This window comes from Oncorhynchus nerka, linkage group LG24 (genome assembly GCF_034236695.1).
Source record: "Oncorhynchus nerka isolate Pitt River linkage group LG24, Oner_Uvic_2.0, whole genome shotgun sequence".
NCBI lineage: Eukaryota > Metazoa > Chordata > Actinopteri > Salmoniformes > Salmonidae > Oncorhynchus > Oncorhynchus nerka.
In genome coordinates, this window is record NC_088419.1 from 14,374,127 (window position 1) to 14,385,860 (window position 11,734).

The following is an 11,734-nucleotide window of genomic DNA, read 5'->3' on the forward strand; positions in this document are numbered from 1 at the left end:
GACACTGGTATTGTGCTGGAGATAATGAAACTGAGGTTGAAAAGTGGTGGAATTGACCTTTAATGATACAACCCCTACTCAGACAGACAGATGGAGAGAAACAGTACACAGTGCTTTGGCAATGTTACTTCTCACATTTTTCATGACAATAAAGTTTCTTGAATTTAAAGTGAGTGAGTGAGTGAGTCAGAAAGAGAGACATACAAAAAGACAGAGATATTTAAATACTTCCACTGATGTGTAGTTCACAGTATCAGTGGCGACGAATGACTCATGTCCACACACAGAGGTGTTTATTTTCAATGTCTATTTATTTGTCAAAATGAGGTATTTCAAAGTGCTGAGTTGGAGCACTACATGTAAATTATATGAATGAAGAAAAAAAAACCATCTTATATCCGTTCACCCAGAAAGGTCTATGCACCCGACAGTTACAAATACTTAAAACAAATGGGGAGAAATAAAGAGAAAGGAAAATGTTTTGATAGAGAGAGAAAGAAAAGAAGGACGAGATAAAGAGATATCTACCGAGAACTCATTTTCCGTACGAAAATATAACTATCAAATGTAGTATGTATCACAGTCACACTAAAGGGTCCTAAAGGTGTAGAATTGGAATCATGGTACAATACAAAGCAGGGGGGGGGACGTTTTATATTACAAAGTTTCGTTGCCCTCGAGGCATTGCAGTACTTTTTTAATAAAGTTTCCAGTCTAGTTATTGGCAGCTTTTGGACATAAAATGTATAAAAACTCAAAGATAAAAATGTATATAAAACAAGGCAGATTCTGAGTGTATTTGTCTGTTATTTACAGTACAGTTATTTACAAAAGTGTCGGCTAGCAAGGTGCACATTATACCGCGGTTTCCTGGTGTACAGGTGTCTTCTGTTTGCAGCTGTGAAGGCGTAGAAAGCATTTTCTGCTACTAAGTGTGAACTTTGAACTCTCCAAACAACTCTGACGCTATGCCCAGTGTGTATTCATTAGGCACACAATGGAGCAAAATGGAATGAAACAGAGAGCGAATACCTGATCGTGTCCATTGAGAAATGCTTATTTTCACTTTCCGTTGCAAAACATTTTGCCACGATGTGCCCTCATGAACAAGACCCCTTTGAAAGTCACCTGGTTTGGGTTAGGGCTATAAGTGTCACATTGAGTACAACAAGAAACAACAAGAAATAGAGAGAGGACCAAGAGGAGCTCCATCTCTTCTTCCCTTCTCCTCCCTCCTTCTATTCTCTTCTTTCCTTCTTCTCAATGTGACCGGATTGAAAAACGTAGAACCCTAAACATTCTTAACGTCAACAAATGTGCAAAGAAAGTGGCGTCAGTGAATGTCCCGTCCACCCCGTCATTTGTCGCTCACGTGTGTGTGTGTGTTTGTGTGTGTGTATACATATATATAAGTTGAGACAAAGCGGGGGGGGGGTCATCTGGGTGTGTCTGAGTGTATATATATATATGTGTGTGTGTGTGTGTATGTTCGTGTGTATATATCAAATATATCAAATCAAATTTTATTTGTTACATGCGCCGAATATAACCTTACAGTGAAATGCTTACTTACAAGCCCTTAACCAACAATGCAGTTTTAAGAAAAGCATTTTTTATGTGTGTGTGTCTATGTCTCTGTCTCTCTGTGTGTGTGTGTGTGTGTGTGTGTGCGTCATGTGCCACTAAAAAGTCTTAGCAAGTCCTGGCCTGCTCGAGTCGCTTCATTAGCTGTTGCCTCCGTGCCTGCAGCCTGTCCTTCTCCTGAGTCAGCCGCAGTTCATCCGTCTCCAGCGACGACACATACTCCGCCGCTTTCTTCAAGATCAGCACCTTGGCCGCCTTCTCGTTCCTCGCCAGTTCGGGCACATGATCGCGGAGCGTGAGGAAACTTGAGCGCAGGTCGTTGCGCCGCTGGCGTTCCAGGATATTGTGGTTTCGCCGCCGTTCGGAGTCTTCGGAGTCGGAGTTACCGGAGGAGCCGCAGCGTGGGCTACTGGCACCGCTGGCGTAGCGTTTGGATCTAGAACCCGGCATTGTTGATGATGGCACAGTCAGGGAGCCGCAGAATGTCGAGGATGATGGCGATGATGATGAAGAGGTGGGACGGGAGTATTGACGAGGAGCGTTAGATGACTTGTGTTTCTTGGAGGGGGGCGTATGATCGTCGTCAGAGGCGTACGGCGAGGGAGCGGCGTAGTTGTGCTGCTGCTGGTGGACCGAGCTCCGCTTGAGGATCAACTCCTGCCCATGACAGTTTGACCCCGCAGACCCCCGGTTGCTGACAAATCGACTCACGACACCAGATGAAACCACAGCCCCAGAAGCGGTGCCCGTCTTCGACCGCACCGAGATGGTGACCGTGCCAGTCGCCATTGGCGACAAGCCACGCCGCTTCCCCACAGTGACCACATCGATCTCTTCGCCGTCTGAGTCATCATCGTCCTCCTCCTCATCTTCCTCCTCATCTTCGTCATCATCTTCATCATCTTCTTCTGGGAAAGGAAACAAGAAGTGTGAGTTGGTTAATCGTTCTGACTAGTCAACTGCGGGAACTATGTCACCTATGTGTGCTCACAGGTGACAGGTCAAATCCAATTAATTGGTCACATACACATGGTTAGCAGATGTGAGTGTAGCGAAATGCTTGTGCTTCTAGTTCCGACAGTGCAGCAGTATCTAACAAGTGATATCTAACAATTCTACCTGTGTAAAGGAATGGAATAAGAATATATAAATATATGGATGAGCAGTGTCAGAGCGGCATAGGCTAAGATGCAATAGATAGTATAGAATAGAGTATCTACATATGAGATGGGCTCACGTGTGTGTGTGTGTGTGTGTGTGTGTGGGAAAAGTGAGAGCATTGCTCAACTCTCTTATTGCTGACTGTCAGTCACTAATCTGGCCCACAGGCTTTTTACATGCTTCATCTTGTAGACCAGCTGGATTCTTTCTAGTTTTTCAGGCTATTCCTGCTCATCTTTATCGTCTACAGTTTGAATGTTTGAGTTGTGTCCCTGTTCACTCTCTCTTGAAAAGGTTCTGACATCCCCAGTTAGGCAGTTAGTGATGATGAAACGAGATATGCAAAGCATTTAACAGTCATATTCCTGATCAGTTTTATCTTGAGGTGTTTCAAAAAAAGTAAGTTGACCTTTTTCAATATTTACAGGCTTCTTTATCTTTAGTACACCTGAGCCAAGACATTACAGCCGTGACTTATCAGAAGACTTATCATGTAATACAAATAAACGAATATAAATAATCATGCACAGGCCCCTTTGAAGCTGGAAGAAGAGGAAGTGGTGGACCGTGAAGCGGCAGGTGATTGAGGCCAGCAGCCCCAGTTAAAATGCCTTTGTGAAAACAGCTATCATTATCAGCTCAGTCGTTCATAAAGCAGTGAGGCATTTTACAGCTTACTGTAACCCACTTCTCACGGCCAAACCCTCGGGAGGCAGTCTCTCTCTCTCTCACACACACACTGAGAAGGGAGACAGTCTCTCTCTCTCACACACAGAGAAGGGAGACAGTCTCTGTCTCTCACACACTGAGAAGGAAGACAGTCTCTCTCTCACACTGAGAAGGAAGACAGTCTCTCTCTCTCTCACACTGAGAATAAAAACAGGCTCTCTCTCTCACACACTGAGAAGGAAGACAGTCTCTCTCTCTCTCTCACACACTGAGAAGGAAGACAGTCTCTCTCTCTCTCTCACACACACACTGAGAAGTTGGCACGGGAATCAAAACACAACCACACCACAGGTTCTCAGCTGGGTGGTTATGGGGATGTCTGGCCTCTCCTCCTCTCTTCCCTCCTTCTCCTCCCCTTTTCCCTCCCTCTCCTCCTCTTCCCCTCTCCTCTTTTCCCTCCCTCTCCTCCTCTTTTCCCTCCCTCTCCTCTCCTCTTTTCTCTCTCCTATTTTCTCCCACTCTCTCTCTAGACAGACCACATGTGAAGCTGAGACAGTCTGGGCAATATGATATTTGGCTCAGGGGGAAAGGGTGTAGGTGGTACTAGTGAGTCTCTAGGGGTAGATGTCAATAGTATAAAATTACCTCTCCTCCTCTCCTCATCTCCTTTCCTCATCCTGCAATGATGTGAAAGAGCTGGTCTGGTAAAAGCCAACACCTGGTTTTCCAAAAGATCAGTGCAGATGAAGACGAGAGGGTGAAGCGAGGGAGCCACTTTAAACTATTGACATGTATCCTTCATTGGTGTCACAGATACACATGTCACAGGTGCCTTTGGCTTCCGAGTAGGGCGGCAGGGTAGCCTAGTGGTTAGAGCGTTGGACTAGTGACCGGAAGGTTGCAAGTTCAAACCCCCGAGCTGACAAGGTACAAATCTGTCGTTCTGCCCCTGAACAGGCAGTTAACCCACTGTTCCTAGGCTGTCATTGAAAATAAGAATTTGTTCTTAACTGACTTGCCTAGTTAAATAAAATAAATAAAAAAATACTAAAGGCTATCATACTGCAAGCTATCATACTGAAGGCTATAATACTGTAGGCTATCTAATAAGTGTTTTATGTGTCAGAATTTGATTATTGAGCCATTCCTCTATCTGATGTTGGGGGCCAAATGCCTATTATGTGCCTATAGGTATTTAACATGGAGAGGATATCTGATGGTATCTATAGACACCGTCTGTATCTGCATTTCAAGCATGCGGTGTGTCTACTACTCTATTTTATGGTGAGGTAAGCTCGGATAAATGAGAGAGACGCGACTTAACACTGCCAGCGTCAGAAGAGGCCCTAGCAAATGTTTTTTCTATCTCCAGGCTGGCGGGGCAGCGGGGGGAGGCGGTGGAGCGGCGCCAGAGAGACAGCTGTCGAGATGGGAGCGCCTGTTCAAAGCTGTCAGCCCCCTAAAGAAAATGGGCCCTCCCCCTCCTCTTCTCTCCAGCTCTCTTTCTTTCCCCGCGGTCCGGTCAAAGGGGGTGTGTTTTGGCAAAGCACTATAGCTCGAGCCTCGGGGCGGCGCTGCCAAGTTGGAAGTCTCTCTCTTTTTTTACTACCGTTTCACAGACGCGCCACAAAGAACTATAGTAAAGACACACGTGTGTTTTTCGTTGGCCTACCAGACTTCCATGGTAGTTGCCAAACGATACATGTATGCTCAACGAAGTTGGACGATTTAAGAATGTTCGAAGAACCTATTATCCTGTTATTACAAAGGTTTTATTGTCCACTTTGTTGTTATCGACCGACCCCCTTCACAAACCACACCCACACACATCCTCAACACCGAACACAATAGTCGCTATAAATGGCATTTTACAAAATGACGTCTATTTTGAATAGACCTAAACAATTCCACACCTATGGAGCCCTAGGTATTTCCAAATCATTGCGTAAAGTGCTTAATCATAGCCTCCAGCGAACCTTATCAATAAATCCGTTTACTTCTGTACGTCTACCTGCGCGGAGGCGTCAAGTAGAGCCTACATTGCCCTTTACAACCCATATGTTTAGTTGTTCGGTGTCTTTTTGTTAGATGCCGAACGGGTCTAAATCAGTAATACACACAATCCTCCAATGTTACAGCTATCTGCCGGATGAAGCGCCTGCCTATTACATAAACCCTCTCATGCACTGCCACCATTTACTGCCGGCATGTGGAACGTAACTACGTAATCCGATTCTGTGCTGTCATATGAACTTTCAATCACCCCAATTAGCACTAGACTAATAATAATAATAACAATAACAATAATGTCGCAGCATGACGTCAATTCAACAAAATAAAACAGGGTATGTGAATGAGTATTGTGTTATTAGGCTGTTGTACTGTGGGCACTGTAACCAAAACAAAAGCTATTGTGCGCAAAGGTATCTGCTTACCGGAGTCGCTCGGAGTACTGCCCACTGCGCTACAGTGGGCAGTAGTGGCGGGGGCCGTCCCAGGTGGACATCTGCTGCTGCTGCTACCGTTTCTTTTGTTGATGGGGAAAGGGAAGACTATCGTGGGGTCCACACTCAGCTCCGGCGCCTTGGTTGTGATGGCCGCGGCGGTAGTGACATTTTTACTAACTCCACAGGCAGCCGCGGTGGAGATGGCTTTGCCTAGCTTTTCTGTGACCACCCTCTGGAGCTTTTCCCTGGCCGAGAAGCCGCTCCACATACAGTCCTGAATGATAATGGAGTTGGGGTTACTATCCAAAGCGGAGCAGCCGCCGAACAGGTCTCCGTCCGACGCGCCCCAAATATCGTCTTCGGGCAGGAACAGGAGCTCTGAAGCCCAGTCGCAGCCCAGCGGGTCGCCTAATCCAAAACCCATGGGACCTGCTTCCGAGTCGCCTCTGTCTCCCCCGGACGCGAAGGCCAGCTCCCCCGGTAGCGCCGCTCGGCTCGGGGAGAGGGGCGGCGTGGGCAGCAACTCGAATTTCTTCCAGATGTCCTCTCCGGGTGGCGCAGAGTCGGGACCGCAGAAATAGAAGTCATCCTCGCCCGGGTAGAAGCAGGGTTGTAGAGAGTCGAACTCCATGTCGGAATTTTTACCTATAATCGCCGGCATTTTATCCCACACTTGGAAATCCTGCAAAGAGGGATAGTTTAGACACAATGGAATAAGACACACACCGACATAAAGTTCCTATCGAAAAGACCAGATACCTAACACCTTATGCACAACATTCTATAGTCAGTCCTAAAAGTCTTACAGATCCATTGGAAAGCAGAGGCCCGTGCGCGTAAAATGTGTGGAAAGTCAGTTTTCCACTCTTCTTGGCATTATTCACACAATAATACCACAGTGGGCAATTATAATAACTATTAAAACACATATCTATGTTAAAGTCACATGACAATTCAATTCGTTTTAAAATTAAGGATGACCATTTTAGAGTCAATATATAGAGAAAAAACCCGGAGTCAAATAATGTAAGCGACACTTTCACCCAAATATTGAAAGATGCTCACCTCGCGTTGACTGATGTTGTGGTGTGAGTCGTGTTTTGTCGAATCTCTCTCTCTCGCAGTTCAGTGATAAACTAGATTAGGAGCACACATCTACTCTTGTGTCGCACAGACAGATCTCTGACACGCATTGTGCTGGGCTATGGAGTGTTATAGTCGTTCCTCAAACCTCTCTCTGAGTTGGAGGGAAGACTCCACCCACTTAGGGGCGTGGTGAGTGTGGTAGACTGCAGCGCTGCGGCGTGAGGCGGACGGGCTGGCTGTGTCGGCTCCTATAGGGTCGTCACTAGTTACCACTGCCACAAAGTCGTAAACCCCGCAATTTCAAAAATGTATCTTCTTAAAATGTGATTTTAAACCTAAGCCTAACATGAACCCTTACTTTAAACACACTTCTATCCGTATACCTAACCTTAACCTTAAATGAATACAAAAAAGCACATTTAATTTTTACAAATGTGTGGTTGTGGTAACTAGTGGAAACCCTCATATAGCCTGCGACGGGCTCCATTACCCCCTCCAAAGAATATATATTATATTATCATCCCTGAGCCTCCATTATGGCGAATTTCTTTCCCCTTTCAGAAACTGTTCGGGGAAAATTGTGGACAAATGCATAGGATATAGACTTTATTTTATGTATAAAGGCTCCACTAATATATGACAATGGTTTGTTACCCAGCAACCTTTAACATAGCGTTTTGATGGAAGTAGGCCTGCTATTTGTTTAACGAGAATCATATCATGTCTTATACTCAATCAATCAAATGTATTTATAAAGCCCTTTTTGCATCAGCCGATGTCACAATGTGTTTGTACAGAAACCCAGTCTAAAACCCCAAACAGCAAGCAATGCAGATGTAGAAGCACGGTTTATACTGTCTTGTTATTAGGAAAGTCACAATGGCTTGGCACACTACTCAATGCTGGAGCTGAACTCAACTCTCACTATTGTCTGGGGGCATTGAGATAACCGCATAGAATGATCAAAGAGTCAGTATCACTGCGCCCTCACGCGGACACAGGATAACAGGAGGTTGAACGCATCAATATAATTAATCGCTGGTGTATGTTATCTGCGGTGAATTGTCGAACCATTTGTTGTTCTTTATAATGAAGATAAAGTATGAACATGTTATTTTTAACTACTATTGGCTACTGATTAAACACATCCAAACATTGAGCTGATTGGCTACGCTTTAAACCTATCATTATATGCTACCGATTTAACACATCCATACATTGAGTTGATAGGATTTAAACCTACCATTATATTATTCTTTGTCTTCTTTGTCTACACATGTCCAGGGCGAGCAGAATCAGCTGCGCTCAGAGGTTGTAACGTAACTCCCCTGGCAGCGGTTAATGTAGCCTGCAGTCATCCCATTCCCTTACTCTAATAACAGGTTTGACGAAAATGTATCTGTAATTACGCGCACGGGCGGCGCATTGGCACGGGCATTGATACAGTATATTCCCCATTGACTTCTTGAGAGAAACCGTTCTGTTTACTTTACAACCAAACAAAATGACACAGCACTTGTTCTATAACATGTTTGTTCTAACCGAAATCACAAAGAGGATATCGAAAAAGAAACGTAAATTGGTCTACATGTCTTTTGTGTCCACTGTGAAACGAGTCCTATCCAGTCAAGCTTTGATATAGTGGATAGGTTTTTAATCAGAAGCAGTAATAGAAGACCTTTATATATGTGATTACAGAAAAAGACATGTACACAGGCCTACATATCTATATTTTCTCTGTTAAACCACTGAGCAATTCTACTACTACTAGACTATAATCCCATGCAGTCAAGTCATTGTTGACGTGTTGTTATCAGAACCAGTGGTGGAAGATGGGAGGGATGGTAAAGACCAGCAGCTGCTATCAGAGCAAGAAGAGTGGGAACTGGGATCTGTTTCCTGGGAATACCAATACCACCTCGAACACCGGTTCCCTGGGATTGGGACAAGGAAGACTGGACGGGAGCTTCAATGAGATGTTCACCCTTGTTTTCCTGTGACCCATAGGAACTGCTTCCTGTGTCAGAGCGAGGGAGTAATAACTAAGAGAAAGAGAGAGAGACATGGGGAAGGGAGGGAGGGAGGTAGAGGTAGGAAGGGAGCAATGAGAGAGAGAAGGAGGGAGAGAGGGAGTGAGACATGGAGAAGGGAGGTAGGGAGAAACTAAGAGGGAGAGAGAGATGGGGAGGGAGGGAGGTAGAGGGAGGAAGGGAGCGATGAGAGAGAGAAGGAGGGAGAGAGGGAGTGAGACATGGAGAAGGGAGGTAGGGAGAAACTAAGAGGGAGAGAGAGATGGGGAGGGAGGGAGGTAGAGGGAGGAAAGAAGCGATGAGAGAGAGAAGGAGGAAGAGAGAGGGAGTGAGAAATGGAGAAGGGAGTTAGGGAGAAACTAAGAGGGAGAGAGAGATGGGGAGGGAGGGAGGGAGGTAGAGGGAGGAAGGGAGCAATGAGAGAGAGAAGGCGGGAGAGAGAGGGAGGGAAACATGAAAAAGGGAGGTAGAGCGAAACAGAGAGAGAGAGATGGAGAAGGGAGGGAAGGAGGGAGCGATGAGAGGGAGAGATGAGAAAGGGAGTGAGAGGGAGCAGAGAGAAAGACAGAGGGAGAGAGAGGAAAGTGGTGTTGGGAGAAAAATATACAACATTATAAAATCCATGAACACAAACGACAAGTGTGTGGTTAAAATTGGCAAAAAAAACATATTTCTTTCCACAGTGCCGTGGGGTGTGACAGGGATGCAGCTTAGGCCCCACCCTCTTCAACAAATATATCAATGAATTGACGTGAGCACTAGAAGAGTCTGCAACACCAGGCCTCACCCTCACCTCACTAGAATCTGAAATCAAATGTCTACTCATGATCTGGTGCTTCTGTCCCACATTTACATTTACATTTAAGTCATTTAGCAGACGCTCTTATCCAGAGCGACTTACAAAGTCCCCAACCAAGGAGGGCCTACAGCAGCACCTAGATCTTCTACACAGATTCTGTCAGAACTTGGGCCCTGACAGTAAATATCAGTAAGACAAAAATAATGGTGTTCCAAAAAAGGTTCAGTCGCCAGGACCACAAATACAAATTCCCTCTAGACACCATTTCCCTAGAGCAAACAAAAAACTATACATCTCTCAGCCTAAACATCAGCGCCACAGGTACCTTCCACAAAGCTGTGAACGAGCAGAGAGACAAGGAAAGAAGGGCCTATTATGCCATCAAAAGGAACATCAAATTAGCGATACACGCTAATTATCCAAGGAGCTATTAAACTCTACAACCACCTAAAAGGAAGCAATTCCCAACCCTTCCATAACAAAGCCATCACCCACAGAGAAATGAACCTGGAGAAGACCCCCTAAGCAAGCTGGTCCTGGGGCTCTGGTCACAAACAGACTCCACACAGTCCCAGGACAGCAACACAATTAGACCCAACCAAATCATGAGAAAACAAAAAAATAATTACTTGACACATTGGAAGGAATAAAAAAAAACAGATCAAACTAGAATGCTATTTGGCCCTAAACAGAGAGTACACAGTGGCAGAATACCTGACCACTGTGACTATGTACAAACTCAGTGACCATAGCCTTGCTATTGAGAATGGCCTCCGTAGGCAGACCTGGCTCTCAAGAGAAGACAGGCTATGTGCACACTGCCCACAAAATGAGGTGGAAACTGAGCTGCACTTCCTATCCTCCTGCCAAATGTATGACCATATTAGATTCACATATTTCCCTCAGATTACACAGATCCACAAATAATTCAAAAACACACCCAATTTTGATACACTCCCATATCTACTGGGTGAAATACCACAGTGTGCCATCACAGCAGCACGATTTGTGACCTGTTGCCACAAGAAAAGGGCAACCAGTGAAGAACAAACACTGTTGTAAATACAGAGAGATGAGAGAGGGAGGGAGAGGGAGCAGAGAGAGAGAAGAAAGACAGGGAGAGATGAGAGAGGGAGGGAGAGGGAGCAGAGAGAGAGAGAGAGAAGAAAGACAGGGAGAGATGAGAGAGGGAGGGAGAGGGAGCAGAGAGAGAGAGAAGAAAGACAGGGAGAGATGAGAGAGGGAGGGAGAGGGAGCAGAGAGAGAGAGAAGAAAGACAGGGAGAGATGAGAGAGGGAGGGAGAGTGTGCAGAGAGAGAGAGAAGAAAGACAGGGAGAGATGAGAGAGGGAGGGAGAGTGTGCAGAGAGAGAGAGAAGAAAGACAGGGATAGATGAGAGAGGGAGGGAGAGTGTGCAGAGAGAGAGAGAAGAAAGACAGGGAGAGATGAGAGAGGGAGGGAGAGGGAGCAGAGAGTGAGAGAGAGAAGAAAGACAGGGAGAGATGAGAGAGGGAGGGAGAGGGAGCAGAGAGAAAGAGAGAGAAGAAAGACAGGGAGAGATGAGAGAGGGAGGGAGAGTGTGCAGAGAGAGAGAGAAGAAAGACAGGGAGAGATGAGAGAGGGAGGGAGAGGGAGCAGAGAGCGAGAGAGAGAAGAAAGACAGGGAGAGATGAGAGAGGGAGGGAGAGGGAGCAGAGAGCGAGAGAGAGAAGAAAGACAGGGAGAGATGAGAGAGGGAGGGAGAGGGAGCAGGGAGCGAGAGAGAGAAGAAAGACAGGGAGAGATGAGAGAGGGAGGGAGAGGGAGCAGAGAGCGAGAGAGAGAAGAAAGACAGGGAGAGATGAGAGAGGGAGGGAGAGGGAGCAGAGAGCGAGAGAGAGAAGAAAGACAGGGAGAGATGAGAGAGGGAGGGAGAGGGAGCAGAGAGCGAGAGAGAGAAGAAAGACAGGGAGAGATGG

General features: G+C 45.9%; 1 protein-coding gene across 2 annotated transcripts; it reads right to left on the bottom strand.

Annotated features, from left to right (window-relative positions):
• Window positions 1–292: 292 nt before the first annotated feature.
• LOC115119355 (N-myc proto-oncogene protein-like) lies at window positions 293–8,055 on the bottom strand. 2 transcript variants are annotated; one of them, XM_065008644.1, is made up of 3 exons: window positions 6,927–8,055; window positions 5,850–6,543; window positions 293–2,489 (listed from the first exon to the last, which is right to left on the bottom strand). In XM_065008644.1, the coding sequence occupies exons 2-3, from the start codon at window positions 6,520–6,522 to the stop codon at window positions 1,693–1,695; spliced, it is 1,470 nt and encodes a 489-aa protein (XP_064864716.1). In that variant the 5' UTR covers window positions 6,523–6,543; window positions 6,927–8,055; the 3' UTR covers window positions 293–1,692. The 2 variants fall into 2 exon arrangements, with proteins under 2 accessions (XP_064864716.1, XP_029503992.2); XM_029648132.2 differs by having other exon boundaries at window positions 293–2,492; window positions 6,927–8,050.
• Between the last annotated feature and the right edge of the window lie 3,679 nt (window positions 8,056–11,734).